Source organism: Salvia splendens, unplaced genomic scaffold (assembly GCF_004379255.2).
Source record: "Salvia splendens isolate huo1 unplaced genomic scaffold, SspV2 ctg397, whole genome shotgun sequence".
Lineage (NCBI taxonomy): Eukaryota > Viridiplantae > Streptophyta > Magnoliopsida > Lamiales > Lamiaceae > Salvia > Salvia splendens.
Window position 1 is genome coordinate 7,116 of NW_024599045.1, and position 18,018 is coordinate 25,133.

Below are 18,018 nucleotides of genomic sequence, written 5' to 3' on the forward strand. Positions count from 1 at the left end.
CAGAATGAGGATTACAAAAGGTATAAAGGCCTTGTGGATGATCTGTCGAATCCATTTGATCGCGAGTTTGGATTTGTGCCGTTGGTACTTGAGTGGGAATTTGGTAATCAGAATGGTGGATGTTTATCTACTGATTATGGATATCCTTCCTTTGATATAATAAGTACTTGCAGGGAAATAAATAGAAATCCTTATGAATACAACTCATACGAGGCTTATTTAGGATATGAATGTGAATCATTCTCAGATTATTCGTGGAAGTATTATTATTATTATGCAAAACATGAGTATGTATCTTCAAAAACATACTGCACATGTGGTGGTTATGAAGGAAATCCATATATAGTTAATGGATGTGAATATCCAATTTACAACATCCATGCAAGAATCAAGATCTCTATCCATCATTAAAATAGCATCCATTGTTATCGGCAGTGTCTTGGGTGGGCTGATTTTGCTCACTGCAGCTTGGAAGTTTGGCAAAGCTATTATACAGACAGTTAAGGCTATCAAGGCTAGCCGAAAACACATGTTCTTTAAGAGAAATGGAGGCATTTTGTTGGAGCAACAGTTGGCTGCTGTTGAGAATGACATTGAGAAAACCAGATTGTTTACTTCCGTTGAGTTGGCAAAGGCTACTGATGACTACAATGAGAATCGAGTACTTGGTCGTGGTGGTGAAGGAGTTGTGTATAAAGGGATGTTAGAAGATGGAAGAATCGTGGCAGTGAAGAAGTCGGAGAAGGTGAACCAAGGTGACGTGGTAGACTTCATTAACGAGGTTGTCATTGTATCACAAATAAACCATAGGAATGTGGTCAAGTTGTTGGGGTGTTGTCTGGAAAGTGAAGTTCCTCGTCTTGTCTACGAGTTCATCCCCAATGGCACACTTTTCTCTCACATCCATCATCCGCACGAAGATTTCCCTTATTCTGGGAAATGCGGGTGAGAATTGCCAAGCAAGTGGCCGGAGCTCTCGCCTACTTGCACTCTGCTGCATCTGTTCCTATCTATCACCGTGATATCAAGTCAACCAACATACTCTTGGATGACAAATATCAAGCCAAAATATCAGATTTTGGGACATCAAGATCAATTTCTCTGGATCAAACTCACGTGACCACACGAGTGGTAGGCACGTTCGGGTACTTGGATCCAGAGTACTTCCAGTCGAGCCAGTTCACAGAAAAGAGCGATGTTTACAGTTTTGGTGTGGTGTTGGTTGAGCTTCTAACTGGAGAGAAGGCAATATCTGCGGTTAGAGTTGAAGAAGGAAGGGGTCTGGCCATGCATTTCCTGCATTCCATGGAGCAAGATCAGTTATTCGACATTGTTGATGCAAGAGTGCTCAAAGAGGGCAAAAAGGAGGAAATCGAGGCTATGGCTGATATCGCTAAAAGATGTCTGCATTTGAATGGGAAAGGCAGGCCAACGATGAAGGAAGTTGCACACCACTTGGAAGGAATTAAAGTAGAGATTCCTGAAAACCAGATACAAAGCAGTGGCGGCGATCCTATTGAAGATGCTGACTCTGATGGCCTCTCTTCCATCTCGGAAATCATTGAATGTTCATCGTCTGATGAGTCGTGAAGAATATTACTATGGCATGTTGAAGTAGTAACTTCATCCTGAGCAAGCAACCTATGCTTTTCTTTATCTTCAGCTATTTGGATTCTGTGTGTATGTGTGTGTTTAATACACAATTTAACTTATACGTGTAACATAATATGTGCAATGTTTATCATTAAAGACGATAAACTTTATTGCCTAGAAATTTCTAAGGAAGTGATTTCAAAGTTGATTTCCAATATTAAATTTGAATATGGCACCAATAGACCTATTAGTCTTTCCAGTTGATTTCAAAGTTGTGTCACTTTTCAAAGTCTTTGTTTAAACAGTTGATAACAAGGAGTAGTTGTTTCAAAGTCTTCCTTCATTCATATAAAAATGGAGGGACCCCTGTACATATTTTTTCCAATTCAAAGCGTTGATTTGAATACTTTCAGTCGACCCCAATTATTTGGCAGTGGTTGCTTAACATCTCCATTTAAATTATTCTTGCATCAGCAGTTATTTTTGCAGTAATAAGAGTAGCGCTGAGCTCAATCAACATTCATCCTATCAGATCAGAAGTGAGTTCAAAACTGCAGGTAAAAGGTATGTTCTTATTTGTTTTACACAAAACCATCTAATTATAGCATTACTGTTGATGTGTGGAACCTGAATGGGCTTAGGATTAGGGCTTTTCTTGCAACCTTTTCCGGAGCTAGACTGTTTGAAATCACTGTGGAACTCAAATTATGATCAATTTGAATGGAAAGCTTGTAAAGGTGAACAAAGGAATGGTATTGCTAGATCTAAAGAGGTCTACACTCAAACATAATTTTGGAAAGGAATGAACAACAGAAATGAAAGATACAATGCTTTGAATCCGCAGATCCTAGCTACTACACTCAATCGCACAACAGTCACGAATGCCAATTGAAGAAGATGGTCTTCGTATTTGCATGCTAACGAACGGGTGCTCCTAACTGAGCGTTTCCTTTCCTTCTTCATTTTGTGATTGTAACAGCTTTGTTGTTGTCTATTTTAAATAGTCTTTTGTAGAGAAGAACTCGTGTTCTTTATTGTTTTCATGATGTGTGTTATTTCCCAACAATAACTGCAGTTGAAACTTGTTGCAGATTCTAGTTGAGATATGAACTATGCTAGAAACTCGAGTTTTGGTTGAACACGAATGATTTTCATTGGAACTCTGCAGGTTAAAAACAAAGAATGAGGTTTCCCTTTATTACTCTCTCTGTTTTTTCCTGGCTATGCCTCACCGTAGCTGGTGGATCTTTGTCGAAGCCTGGTTGCCCGGAAAAGTGTGGGAATGTAACCATTCCATATCCATTTGGGGTTGGCTCCAAATGCAGTGCAAAATGTGTGATTGATTCTTCCGAATGCAAAGAATCCGCCTACACAATTATCTGCCAAAATTCATCCACTCCATTCTTGAGCATCATCAAAATGGAAGTGGTGAAGATTTCGCTGTACGGAACGTTGATTGTAAAGCTGCCCGTGTCTCCTATGAATTGCTCAGGTACGCAGACAACGGTCCCTGTGCCAATTTCACTTGATGGCAGCCCTTTTACAATCTCAACACACTACAATTCATTTATTGTGTTGGGCTGCAAAAGTTCAGTCTGGCTGCGTTCTGAGATGATGGAGACAGTTGGAGGATGCACGGCTATCTGTGATGGGAATTCCACTGACACGAGCTGCAGTGGTGTTAACTGTTGCCAAACGACAATACCAGAACGACCACAAGAGCTGCAGTATACATATCGAAGCATTGAAGCAAGTAATAAGAGCGGGTTTTGTGGCTACGCTTTTCCTGCTGACAAGAAATGGATACAGAGTGCTTACACAATGCATAGTGGCCTAAACCAAGATCCGTTGAATCCATATGATGTGGGGTTCGGATTTGCACAACTGGTGATTGATTGGGAGCACATTGGCTCTGAAGACTTCCATGATAATACTATTTGCAAAGTGCTTCCTAGCTATCGTAGTGATGAATATTATGATGATTACTATATGCCGCGCTATGATCCTACTGGAAACAACTATGTATCATCGACTAGGTACTGCTCTTGTCGTGATGGTTTTGAAGGGAATCCATATCTAGGCCGTGAAGGATGTGTTGATGTTAATGAGTGTAGCAACTCAACATTTAACATATGCGGTAGTGATGGGACTTGCATCAATACTAATGGAGGGTACATTTGTCGAAAAAGATCTGCTGTCAAAATAGTGATTATCTGTGTTGGCAGTGCCGCTGGAGGGCTGGTTTTGTTACTCGGGTCGTTTTTTTGCCACCAGAACTATTAGAAAAAGAATAAAGGATAAACACAAACTCAAGTGTTTAGCCTTATTGTTGGAACAACAGCTGTCTTCCATTGATAACGGCCTTGAGAAAACTAGGTTGTTCAGTTCGAAAGAGCTATCAAGAGCTACTGATTTTTATAACGAGAATCGGATACTTGGTCGTGGAGGGCAAGGCACTGTCTACAAAGGAATGCTGACTGACGGAAGGATTGTAGCAGTCAAGAAGTCGAAGAAGGTGGAAGAAGGCGAGCTTGAAGCCTTCATCAACGAGGTTGTCATTCTCTCACAAATCAATCATAGGAATGTGGTTAAATTGTTGGGATGTTGTATTGAGACTAAAGTTCCTCTCCTCGTCTACGAGTTCATCCAAAACGGCACTCTCCACCAACACATCCATGATCCTAATGAGGAATTCCCATTATCATGGGAGTTGAGAGTGAGGATTGCAAGAGATATAGCTGGAGCACTTGCTTACTTGCATTCTTCTTCGTCCGCACCTATCTATCACCGCGATATCAAGTCATCGAACATACTTTTGGATGACAAATACCGCGCCAAAGTCTCAGATTTTGGGATATCAAGATCAGTAGCTGTTGATCAAACTCACCTGACCACGCGTGTGCATGGAACCGTTGGCTATTTGGATCCCGAGTATTTCCAGTCGAGCCAGTTCACAGAAAAGAGCGATGTCTATAGCTTTGGCGTGGTTGTGGTTGAGCTTTTAACCGGAGAGAAAGTAGTGTCAACAATCAGAGCTGAGGAGGTGCGGGGTTTGGCTGCACACTTCTTGCATTCTATGGAGGAAAATCAGTTGTTCGATATTCTCGATGCAAGGGTGATCAAAGAGGGCAAAAGGGAAGAGATTTTGGCTATAGCCGAACTTTCTCGAAGATGTCTGCATCCGAATGGTAAGAGAAGGCCAACAATGAAGGAAGTTGCAGCCGAGTTGGAAAGCCTTCTTATGCTCGAAGAAGGAAACTTTCAAGAAGACGAAGGCGAACAAGGCAATGTTGTTGAAGTTGATGAGCATGATATATTCTCCTCCATCTCAGGAAGAGGAAGCAGTGGTTTTGATACCATCACTCAATATTTAGAAGAAGATGAAGAAAACTCATTGCTTGATAAGTCATTAAGCATATTGAATCTCTAGGAATAGAGTAAGATAAAGTATACTACTCCCTCCATTCAATGAAAAATAAGAAATATAAAAGGTGGAGAGTGTGAACTTCAATATGTTTTTTTAAAATGCGTAGTGTTTCGAGGAAAAGTATAGTAATTGATAGTATAAAATGTGTGAAGTGATCACACATTCTATTAAGGAAAAGTATAGAATAAGCACCTTAATTTTTGCAGTTAGTAAGCACGTCAAACTATTCAAGGATCCATTGTTCTCGCAGCGCACCTTCTCCTGTAAGGTAAAATGCAGACTTTTTGTAGTTTTTGTGGCACTAATTGATGTTCCAACCTGAACGATGAACAGAATGGTCGTTCAAGTCTTTCATCGAGCAGGTGGCGTGCGGCAGCATTGCTTCTCTTCTAGTGACTGTTGATATCTATATCATCTCTACCGAAATCAGATGGTAATCACATCCAACTAAGACTCAAGTGTTCTCCCTGCGTACCTTCTTCCGTACACCTGCAGAAGAACATGTGTAAGCTTAAAAGTTGATTTTTGCAGTTTTTGGGGCTCTATATGAAGTGGGCACCAGAAACGATGGACAGAATGGCCGTTCAAGTCTTTTATCGAGCATGTGGCGTGCAGAAACATAGGTTATTTTTGCAGAATTATTTTCAATAGACTTCAAAGTCGTGTTTCTCTCTCTTTTTCCAATTCAAAGCATTAGTTCGACTTGTTTCTCACCAATTATTTGTTAGTCCAATCCAAACAATCATATGAAATCAGCTATTCTGCCGTATTAGCTGGAGCTCCATTATAGCTGTCATACTTGAAACTAAACTAACTAGTCAATCATTCTCTTATTAATTGAAGTAAACCATCTGCTTTGAATATCTACATTCACATCACATCTCTGAGCTCAATCATCATTCATCCTATCAGAAATGAGTCCACTTGTCACCAAAGCTGCAAGCAAAAGGTATGATCTTCATATTTGTTTTCCACAGAATCATCTAATTACTGCAATTATTGTTGAAGTGTTGAAGTGTTTAAAAACTAGTTGTTTCTCCTTTTAGTATATTTTATTCAATAATCATATAGTGAAAATCTCTGGCCTGGCATTGCCTCCGTAAGTGGAGAGATGGCGACTGAAACCAAACTCCATTAATTTAGTGTCTGTCCCTATTGGATTCATATATAGTGGTGAAAATTTAGACAGCCAAAGGAGACTTGAAAAAGTTGACAGTTGACTTGGAACACTTTTAAAGATGGCCAGCCAATGTTATTGTTATCTGCTGGGAAAGAATACATCTGCATTATGAGCCTTGCATAATAACACTTTTGCCTTCATCCACATATGCAACACGATTCGATTACTTTGCTCTTGAAACATCCGAATATGCTTCATTTTCAGAGCATTAGGTTGATGGATTGATTTTGAATATCAACATCCACACAAAATCTACCAAAAAGCAAGTAAAAGGTATGTTCTTGATATTTGTTTTATGCAAAATCTCTAATTATTGCAATGACCGTTGAATTGGGGAGCTTGAATGGGCATAGGATTAGGACTTGGTTTTGTAGAGACGAACTCGTGTTCTGTATTGTTTCTGTGATGTGCGTTGTTTCCCAAGAATAAATGTAGTTGAAACTGGATTTTGATTGAAACTCTGCAGGCTAAAGGTGAAGAATGAGGTTTCCCTTTATTACACTCTCTGTCTTTTCCTGGCTATGCCTAACCGTGACTGCCATATCTCTGTCGAAGCCTGGTTGCCCTGAAAAGTGTGGGAATGTGACCATTCCATACCCTTTTGGGGTTGGTTCCAAATGTAGTGCAAAATGCGTTATTGATTCCACTGAATGCAAAGAAGCATTCTACACAATTATCTGCCAAAATTCGTCCACTCCATTCTTGAGCATCATCAATATGGAAGTGGTGAAGATTTCGCTGCACGGAACGTTGATTGTAAAGCTGCCCGTGTCGCCTATGAATTGCTCAGATACGCAGACAACTGTCCCTGTGCCTATTTCACTACGTGGCAGCCCTTTTACGATCTCAGCACACTACAATTCATTATTCGTGCTAGGCTGCAAAAGTTCAGTCTGGCTGCATTCTGAGACGATGCAGACGGTTGGAGGATGCACGGCTATCTGTGATGGGAATTCCACGGACACGAGCTGCAGTGGCGTTAACTGCTGCCAAACGAATATACCAGAACGACCACAAGAGTTGGGAGTATACATATCGAAGCATTGAAGGGAGTAATAAGAGTAGATTTTGTGGCTATGCTTTTCCTGCTGATAAGAAATGGATACAGAGTGCTTATACATTGCATAGTGGCCTAAATCAAGATCCGTTGAATCCATATGACACGGGGTTCAGATTTAAAACAGTGATACAAAAAAAAACAAGATTAATAAATCAAATCTAGCACCGAAACAGTGACTGCAATTAGGGTGGTTTGATTGTTGGATATATAATTTGGAATAAAAAACAGTGATACAAAAAAAACTAAAATCAGAAAATTATAAATTAAACATTTTAAGTGGACCCAAAATTCCACTATTATACACCATTTATTACAGATTCCAATACTTTCTTAAAACCCGTGCCCTTTAGAAATGGGACTGCTATTGCTGGACGGAGGGAGTATTTTTTACGGCAATTTTTAATTATATATAAACTCAATTTGGATGGTAATTGAATTAAATAGTAGTAAAAAAATTTGTTAGACTCTAGGTCTTTGACGCAAGATGAGTGACGAAAGAATCGTCCAAAGTGCCCTTTGAAGGCCATAAGGGGATTTTCATCAGGAAAAAGTTCAAAATACCTCAAATGATATAACTTGTAGTTGACGGACCTAAAATGGTACTTTGCCAAAGTTCGTGGACATAAAAAGATGTTCCCTCCCCTGAATGTTAAATTGATCAAGAGTCATTTAAGCCTTACTGCATCTAAAGCTCATTTACTACCCCTTTTTTTCTGTCGTGGAAAATTAGACAGCCAAATTATTGAAGACTTGAAACACTTGGCAGTTGACTTAGACTTTGGAAGATAGGCAGCATGTTATTTACTAGGAAACAACACAACTTCCTTCATCACTCCATCATCCTGTTTAGAAAACTAAACTGATCAAATCATATACACCGTTCTATTCGATTACTTAGCTCTTGAAACATGTTAATATGTAAAGGTACGTTGCATATTATTGGTGGGAATTAAATTTATATGCCTCCTTTTCAGACTATGAGGTTGATGCATGAATTTATTTAGATATTGCTAGATTTTATATAAATTGAAGATTCTTGAATATAGTTATATTCTGCTTCATGGTTTTTTTGTTACTGACTTTTCATGCCCAATTATATAAAGTAGAATTTTACTGACTTCTCATCTTCTTCCTTCTTTCTCTAATCGATTCATGGATTGATGAACCAAATTAGCTATTCACAACCAACAAATCTCCACCTTGAATACTAATTGGTAGCACCCTTCTCTCTGCACGCACAGACCTACTAGTTTTAGGCACAATTCAAACTTCTCCCTCAGCAATGCCTTTGTGAGCATGTCAGTCCGATTTTCAGATGTATCAACCTTGAAAATTCTCACATTCCCTTTTTCTATTTCTTCCCACACAAAGTGCAACCTCACATCTATGTGCTTGCTCCTTTCGTGAAAGGCTTGGTGCTTTGCCAGGCTAATAGCACCATTGTTGTCACAGCCTATAGAAACTCAACATTCCAACTGTTTTACTCCCTCCGTTCCATAGCAATGAAGTCATTTCATTTTGCGCACTCGTTTTGAAAAAATAACTATAAATAGTTAAAATGGAGAAAAAGTAAAGTAAGAGAGAGAATACTGTAGATAAGACTATTATCTACATTATTCTCTCTCTTACTTACTCCCTCTCCACTTTAACTATTTATTATAATTTTTTCAAAACGAATGCAGAAAATGAAATGACTCTATTTACTGATATTTTTCTTTCCTTTTTTCCGTGGTGAAAAATTAGACATTCAAAGTCATTGAAAGAGTTGACAGTTGACTTGGAAAACTTCCTTTGTCTCTCCATCATCCACTTAGAAAACTAAGCTGATCAAATAATATACACAACACTATTCGATTACTTAGCTCTAGAAACTTTCTGATTCAGTAAAGGTACGTTGTAAATGGGAACTAAATTTATGTGCTTCCTTTTCAGAATATGAGGCTGATGCATGAATTTTAATTAGATATAGCTAGATTCAATATAAATTGAAGATTCTTATTATAGTTATATTCTGCTTCATGTTTTTACCTTATTGACTTTGCATGCCCAATTATATGAAGTAGCATGTAAAATATTTGTATTATATGAACTCTTGAACTTTATAGCACATGTTTTGACTGTTATCTTGATGTTAAATATTTTCACTCTATGAACTATTAAATTTTATAGCATATGTTTAGACTGACATTCTGTTGTTGAAGGAAGAATGAACTCCTTCATATTAGTCCATCTGTTAATCCTGCTGAGCTATAGCATAACTTTGAGTCTGGCGATATCTCTGTCGATGCCTAATTGTCAAGAAAAGTGTGGAAATGTCACCATTCCCTTTCCATTTGGGATTGGTTCCAAGTGTAGTGCAAATTCCTCATTCGTTGTTATCTGCCAAAATTCCACAACACCATTCTTGAGCAGCATCAGCATGGAAGTAGTTAAGATTTCCATCAGAGGTACAGTCATAGTAAAGCCGGTGTTGTCACCTATGACTTGCTCTGCGAATCTGAGTACAGGCCATCTCTTGACATCCCTCAACAGAAGTCCGTTTACAATCTCAGCACGCTACAACACGTTAGCTGTGTTAGGCTGCAAGAATTCGGTCTGGTTGCAGGCTAATGAAACGACTACTATAGGAGGATGTACATCCATGTGTGCTGCTAACTCCAAAGAAACTAGCTGCAACGGCGTTAACTGCTGCCAAACAACACTTCCACCACGACTCAAGGAGCTCGAGTACAAGTACAGAACAACTGAAGCTATCAGTGATAATAGCTCTTGTGGATTTGTTCTTCCTGTTGAGAAGATATGGTTAACAAATCATTACAAAAGTTTCAAAGCATTAAACCGAGGATTGGTATTCGCTCCTCTGGTACTTGAGTGGGAATTTGGTGAACTGAAAGGTTATACTAACCGAATTTGCACATATTCAGATGATTATTGTCTCTCATATCCTAATGATTTTGGACGCAGATATTCAAAAAATGAATCTTCCTATTGTAGGAACAAACATTATAACGATCTTTGTAGCATATATCCTTCTCGTTATAACTGCCAATCATACTCTGATCGTTCTTCATATAGATTCGATTCATATTATGAGGGATCATCGTCATTTTATTATGATGGAGCTGATTATGCATCTTCAACCAAATACTGCCATTGCCCTGATGGGTATGAAGGTAACCCATATCTACCAGAGAAATGCATTGATGTAAATGAATGCGGGAATGCAACGCATAATCCCTGTAAACCATGGTCTTGTACCAATGTAATTGGGGATTATACATGTATTGATCACACTGCCAAATATAAAGCTCATTTGAGAACAGCGTTTATCAGCGTTGGCAGTAGTCTCGGCGCTCTGATACTACTCCTTGTAGCGTGGAGGTCGACCAAATTCATCAGAAAAAGAATCAAGGCGAACCGGAGACACAAGTTTTTCAAGCGAAACGGTGGGCTGTTGCTGGAACAACAGCTCTCAGCAACTGATAATGGCCTTGACAAGACCAGGTTGTATAGTTCTAAAGAGTTGACATTGGCAACTGACCACTACAATGAGAACCGCATACTCGGTCGTGGTGGGCAAGGCACTGTCTACAAAGGCATGTTGAAGGATGGTAAGATTGTGGCAGTCAAGAAATCGCAGAAGTTAGAGGAAGGTGACCTTGAAGTCTTCATAAATGAAGTGGTTATACTGTCACAAGTCAACCACAGGAATGTGGTTAAGCTACTAGGATGTTGTCTCGAGACTGAAGTTCCTCTTCTCGTCTACGAGTTCATCCCAAATGGAACCCTTTTCCAACAAATTCATGAGCCAAGTGAAGAATTCCCGTTGACATGGGAAATGAGAATGAGAATTGCAAGAGAAGTGGCAGGTTCACTTGCTTACTTGCACTCTTCAGCATCTGCGCCTATCTATCACCGCGATATCAAGTCAACAAACATACTCTTGGATGACAAATACCGCGCCAAGATCTCAGATTTTGGGACATCAAGGTCAGTAGCTCTTGACCAGACTCACTGCACCACCCGAGTTCTAGGAACCTTCGGCTACTTGGATCCAGAGTACTTCCAGTCAAACCAATTCACAGAGAAGAGCGACGTCTACAGCTTTGGTGTGGTTATGGTTGAGCTTCTGACCGGTGAGAAAGCAATATCATCCATCAGAGCTGAAGCAGGGAGGAGTTTAGCCACACATTTCTTGCACTCGATGGAGGAAAACGTATTATTTGAAATACTTGATGCAAGGGTCCTCAGAGAAGGCAAGAGGGATGAAGTCATGGCTGTAGCTCAGCTTGCTAGAAGATGTCTGCATTTGAATGGGAAGAGAAGGCCAACAATGAAGGAAGTTTCAGTGGAGTTGGAAGCTATCAAAAAGGTCGAAGAATGCTCGTATGTCGAAGATAGAGATGGTGGCAGCACAGGGTTTCATTCTCTTTCTATAGAGGTTGCTGATTCTATCAGCTTCACTTCCATCCCCCCGTTTCCGCCAGAAGCTGAGTATCCATTGCTTGGTGAGTAAATAGATGGTCTACTTTCTTTATTTGCTTTGCTTGCAATAAGTTTCTTATAACATCATTTTCTGTTGTCATTCAAGAGTTTGTATTGATCTTAGATTGTTGCTAAACATTATGTTATGTATTCAGTATGTGTGCTACAATGCTTTGATTGTTTGTTGATGACATGTGTAGATAATAAGTGTTTGGTAAGTTTATCCCACAAGTGCATTTCTAGGGTGGCCTGATAGTATACAGAAATACATTGCTTCAAATTCCACAAAATATTCAATTAAGTGAAAATTAATTATGACAAATTTTGGGATTCATATGATAAAATCTGTACATGTTATGAAGTAAGCAATAGTGTGCTATTTCCATACAAGATTTTCGCACGTGTGACAGTTTGGATCCCGAGTATTTCCAGTCAAGTTAGTTCACAGAAAAGAGCGAGTCTCATCGTCTATAGCTTTTGCGCGGTTATGGTTGAGATCTTAACTAGAGAGAGTATGCTGTTGCATTACATGGAGAAAAAAACATGTGTTTGATATTATCAATGCAAGCATCTATCGCTAGAAGATGAACGCAAAGGCCAACAATTAACGAAGAATGACACTGTGAAGATGAAGACAGAGCACCAAGTTGTTGAGGTTGATGACTTCTCCTCCATCTCAACATACCACCACACTCACTAATTTTCAATCACTAAACAATTTTTTACTTTGTTGTTCTGGACAATGCAATCTTAGCTACTAAACAAAATTATTTTCCACTTAGTTGATGGATGTAGCTATCCAGATTGAATAAGCCAGGTATGTTAAAGAAAATGCACATGATGTTTTTAGAAACACGAGTTTTGCTCATTTACAGTTAATGAAACATGGACATATGCTTCATTTGCAATTATTAGTGTATTTCTCTAGCTATATATCAATCTTAGTGAATATATTCTTTCTTCTGGTGCATGTCTGTACAGGATAATTTGTAGCTCTTTTTCTCTTATTCCGTTCGGTTAATTCATCATAATACATCAATATTCCTTTTTGATGCACTAAATTTGTATGCTTCCTGTTGGCAATCGAAACTCGAATTAGAAAAACAAGACAATAGAATGTAAGCAAGAAAAGAAAACAAACTCTATTGAGATTGATGATTCGATCAGAGAGATTGATGGAAGGCATACATTTGCTCGAAGAAGGAAACTTTCAACCAGACAAAGGCGAAGAACGCAATATTGTTGAAGTTGACGAGTCTGATGAATTATCCTTCACCTCATGAAGCAGAGGTGGTGATACAATCACTCCGTAGTTATAAGCAGATGAAGAAAACCAGGGCCGGCTCTGGGGGCAGGCAACCCAGGCCACGGCCAGGGGCCCAGGATGGACAGGGGCCCAAAATTTTTTTGCGCTATATAACACACACAATCACTCTGGACCTCATGACCGTCGCGGGAGAGGCCCTCCAGACCAACATCACCACCCTCGGGCCTCTCGTCCTCCCCATGTCCGAGCAGCTCCTCTTCCTGGCAACACTCATCGCGAAAAAGCTCCTAAAGATGAAGGTCAAGCCCTACGTGCCCGACTTCAAGCTCGCGTTCGAGCACTTTTGCATCCACACGGGCAGGCGGGGCGTGCTTGATGAGCTCGAGAAGAATCTGAATTTAAGCAAGTGGGACATGGAGCCTTCTAGAATGACGTTGTATAGGTTCGGGAACACGTCGAGCAGCTCGCTGTGGTACGTGCTGGGCCAGTATGGGGCCTTGACATCCAGCTTGGCCAAGGGCCCTTCAAAACACAGAGCCGGCGCTGAAGAAAACTCATCTGTATGAATATAACTATATACATGACTACTGCATTACTACCATTTCTGTAACATGTCAGAATAAAAATAGTGTTACTGATGTTATCTTGTATTCAAACCAATTTTCCGATTTAAATTATTGAGTCACTCTTTATTTTGCCAATGTCATTTGAAGGTTTCTATGTATCCACTTGTCACTCATGATTAAATGTTAAATTGATCAAGAGTTATTTAAGCCTTACTACATCTGAAGCTCATTATGCTGTTGGAATTTCATTTTAAACCCAGATTTTCAATCCAAAATAATAGCAGAGTTAATCAAACCTGTTTTTGGTAAGATATGCTCACTGACTAGTCACTCCTAACTCCAAGGTATGTGAACTGCTTAACTTCATAATTCTTATAATTTTACTTTAGATCAATATCCACTGTTTATAGCAACTGAAACTGACATTTTGTGCAAACTGACATCTTACTTCCTAGGATGTATGGATATTTTTCTTCTAGTGTTTGTCCTTACTGGATTTATAGATACTTTTCTTTCTTATTTTGTGTGGTGAAAAATTAGTGTTGGAAGACTTTTAAAGATAAGCCAGTTAAAGAACACAACTTCATTCATCATTTAGAAAACTAAGCTTATCAAATCATATACGCAACGCTATTCAGTAAAGGTACGTCGCATATTATTGATGGGAACTAAATTTATATGCTTCCTTCTTGAGAATATGAGGTTCATGCATGGATTTTAGTTTAAGCTAGATTCTTGAATATAGTAATATTTAGCTTCATATTATTTCTTACTGATTTTCATGCCCAATTCTATAAAGTAGCATGTTAAATATTTGTGTTTATGAACTCTTGAAGTTTAGAGCAAACTTTATTTAAACTAATATTTAGTGATAGATAATTTATGGAATAAGATATTAAGTAAATAAACTAAAATGGAACATATAAATTAAAAGAGATAATACAGAAAGTTAGAAACATTACTCCTCTGGAATTCTGGATAAATATATTCGCCTCGATCATAAATTATATCCCATTCCAATGGGACATAGCTCTAGAGTATACCTAAGTTGAATTTCTTTCTTTATCTCTTCGTTTCATGTATGGAAATCCAATTTAAATTCCAGCCCAGCTAAACATGCATGATGCTTAAAAACGCTAATTTCTTATCCCACATCGACTTCTAAAAATTGAAGCTTGTACAAGTTATCAAGCAGAGGTGCAACGTTCTTAAGCCCAACTCGGTGCCTTGGTAGAAGAAGGTATGCAAACAATTATTTTCATTACTAATTGCAATTGTATACTCTTATTTGTGTTGTTTCCTTTCCTTGTTCTAATTGTTTCCTTTCCTTTGCTTGTGTTAGAAGGAGATTTCTGTTTGGGATTGGGTTAATACTTTTCTTTCTCTTGAAATTCTGTTTTTGGTCACATGATTATATATAAATGACAGTTAACATTATGATTGAACATTCACCTCTTTTTCCAGCAAGCAATGGAGCTAGCATTGGTTATTCTGGTCTTCTACACCCTATGCTTTGCCATAACCCCAACTCTTGCAAGTTCCATGTCGAAGCCCGGTTGTCCAGAAATGTGTGGAAATGTCACCATTCCATATCCTTTTGGAATTGGTTCCAAGTGCAGTGCAAACTCCTCATTCACAGTCATTTGCAAAAATTCGACACGGAACTCCTCAAGAACGGTGCCATACTTGAGCAGCATAAACTTGGAAGTAGTGAATGTTTCTATCTACGGTGTGGTTATAGTGAATCTGCCCGTGTCGCCTATAAACTGCTCTGAAGGAAGGCAAACAAGAGAATCTCTACCAATATCACTCACGGGAAGTCCGTTCACACTCTCAGCTTACTACAACACATTTGTCGTACTAGGCTGCAAGACTGCAGTGTGGTTTCACAGTAATGGAACACGAGTTGGAGGATGCTTGGCTATGTGTGATGATGCTAATGCTACAGACGTGGCCAGGTGCAACGGCATAAATTGCTGCCAAACATCAATTCCAAGACGAGTCCAAGAGTTTGAGTTTACTTACCAAAGTATTCAAGCCAGCAATAGCAGTTTCTGTGGGTATGTTTTTCCTGTTGACAAGAAATGGTTGCAAAATGAGGATTACAAAAGGTATAAAGGGCTTGTGGATGATCTGTCGAATCCATTTGATCATGAGTTTGGATTTGTGCCGTTGGTACTTGAGTGGGAATTTGGTAATCAGAATGGTGTTTGCTCATCTCCTTCTGATTTATGCTCATCTCCTTCTGATTTATGCTCATCTCCTTTTGATTTTATGTATACAAGTTCGAATCCATACTACTGTTCACAGCGGATTCCATATTACAGTCCTAATTTCAAATTAGTGATCGATCGATATAAGAATGAGATCAGATCTTTCTTATATTATCAGGAATTAGAGTACGCATCTTCAATAAAATACTGCACATGTGGAGGACAAGGAGGAAATCCATATATTGTTGATGGATGCCGAAATCCATATATTGATGATGGAAGACATGAAGGAAATCCATCCTCCCCAAATAAAATCTCTAACCACTCTCAACTCATCATTAAAATAGCCTCCATTGTTATCGGCAGCATGGTTGGTGTGCTGATTTTGGTCACTGCAACTTGGAAATATGGCAAAGCTATTACTGAGACTGTTAAGGCTAATGAGGCTAGCCGAAACCACATGTTTTTTAAGAGAAATGGAGGCATTTTGCTGGAGCAACAGTTGGCTGCTGTTGAGAATGACATTGAGAAAACCAGATTGTTTACTTCCGTTGAGTTGGCAAAGGCTACTGATGACTACAACGAGAATCGAGTACTTGGCCGTGGTGGTGAAGGTGTTGTGTATAAAGGGATGTTGGAGGATGGAAGAATCGTAGCAGTGAAGAAGTCAGATAGGGTGAACCAAGGTGATGTAGTAGACTTCATTAATGAGGTAGTTATTGTATCACAGATAAACCATAGGAATGTGGTCAAGCTGTTGGGATGTTGTCTGGAAAGTGAAGTTCCTCGTCTTGTCTACGAGTTCATCCCCAATGGCACTCTATTCTCTCACATCCATCATCCGCACGAGGATTTCCCCTTATTCTGGAAAATGCGGGTGGAATTGCCAAGCAAGTGGCTGGAGCACTCGCCTACTTGCACTCTGCTGCATCTGTTCCTATCTATCACCGTGACATCAAGTCAACCAACATACTCTTGGATGAGAAGTATCGTGCCAAAATATCAGATTTTGGGACGTCAAGATCTATTTCTCTTGATCAAACTCACGTGACTACCCGAGTGGTAGGAACGTTTGGGTACTTGGATCCGGAGTACTTCCAATCGAGCCAGTTCACAGAAAAGAGCGATGTTTACAGCTTTGAGTGGTGCTGGTTGAGCTTCTGACGGGGAGAAAGCTGTATCGGCTGTTAGAGTTGAAGAAGGAAGGGTCTGGCCATGCATTTCCTGCTTTCCATGGAGCAAGATCAGTTATTCGACATTGTTGATGCAAGAGTTCTAAATGAAGGCAAAAAGGAGGAAATTGAGGCGATGGCCGAAATCGCTAAAAGATGTCTACATTTGAATGGGAAGGGCAGGCCAACGATGAAGGAAGTTGCACACCACTTGGAAGGAATCAAAGTAGAGATTCCTGAAAACCAGATACAGAGTGTGGCTGTGATCCTATTGAAGATGTTGATTCTGAAGGCTTCTCTTCCATCTCAGAAATCATTGAATGTCCGTCGTCTGATGAGTCATGAAGAATACTACAATGGAATGTTGAAGTAGCAACTCCATCCTGATCAGTAAGCAATCTATAATTTTCTTTATCTTCAGCTATTCGGATTCTGTGAGTATGTGTAGTGTATGTTCAATACAATTTAACTTATGTGTGTAACATAATATGTGCAATGTTTATCATTAAAGACGATCAATTTTATTGCCTAGACCTAGACTTGATATTTCTAAGAAGTGATTTCCAAAACTTGTGTTTGATTACTAAGTCGCTTTTAGTCTTTCTACAACAAGCTAATTTGGTAAACAATTACATATCTATTATATATGTACCAAAAAATAACCACTTTAGCAGCTACACTTCTTCAACTTAACTAAGTATGTGAATTAACTTATCTTCATATTCCTTAAATTTCTTTCAATTTTATATCCACGGCTAATCGTTAACCTGAATATGTTTTTGAAATTCTGTTTTTCTAAATTGTAGTGTTCCGAGGAAATCCAACTTTAGAGTTGCGTGCGTTGTATAATTACAACTATTGATAGTATAAAATGTGTGAAGTCGCATAAATAACACTCAATACAAGATGCATAAGCAACGGCCAGAAATCTGTGCTGTGTGTTGGTCTAGTGGTTTATGTCCGACACTAAAGATCTCAGATCAGAGTCCAATATCGGTGCGATTTTCAAATTTAATATTGCAGTCACAAATAAATGGCAAAACAGAGTTGCAATC

General features: G+C 39.1%; 2 protein-coding genes and 2 pseudogenes across 4 annotated transcripts; all 4 read left to right on the forward strand.

The window, feature by feature from the left end:
• The first annotated feature begins 209 nt into the window (after nt 1–209).
• On the forward strand, nt 210–7,430 carry LOC121790043 (annotated as a pseudogene).
• A 463-nt stretch (nt 7,431–7,893) lies between these two features.
• On the forward strand, nt 7,894–11,973 carry LOC121790042 (wall-associated receptor kinase-like 6). Of its 3 annotated transcripts, none has more exons than XM_042188340.1 (2): nt 7,894–8,184; nt 9,462–11,973. In XM_042188340.1, the coding sequence occupies exons 1-2, from the start codon at nt 8,169–8,171 to the stop codon at nt 11,774–11,776; spliced, it is 2,331 nt and encodes a 776-aa protein (XP_042044274.1). In that variant the 5' UTR covers nt 7,894–8,168; the 3' UTR covers nt 11,777–11,973. The 3 variants fall into 3 exon arrangements, with proteins under 3 accessions (XP_042044274.1, XP_042044275.1, XP_042044276.1); XM_042188341.1 differs by having other exon boundaries at nt 9,466–11,973; XM_042188342.1 differs by lacking the exon at nt 7,894–8,184 and adding an exon at nt 8,923–9,149.
• A 1,032-nt stretch (nt 11,974–13,005) lies between these two features.
• Nucleotides 13,006–13,578, forward strand: LOC121790044 (3-ketoacyl-CoA synthase 11-like). Its single transcript, XM_042188343.1, has one exon. The coding sequence runs from the start codon at nt 13,006–13,008 to the stop codon at nt 13,576–13,578; it is 573 nt and encodes a 190-aa protein (XP_042044277.1).
• A 574-nt stretch (nt 13,579–14,152) lies between these two features.
• LOC121790045 lies at nt 14,153–17,336 on the forward strand (annotated as a pseudogene).
• Nucleotides 17,337–18,018: the final 682 nt, after the last annotated feature.

What these genes read in the sequence shown, in the direction of transcription:
- LOC121790044 (XM_042188343.1), top strand. Translation starts at nt 13,006, where the DNA reads ATGAATTATCCTTCACCTCATGAAGCAGAGGTGGTGATACAATCACTC.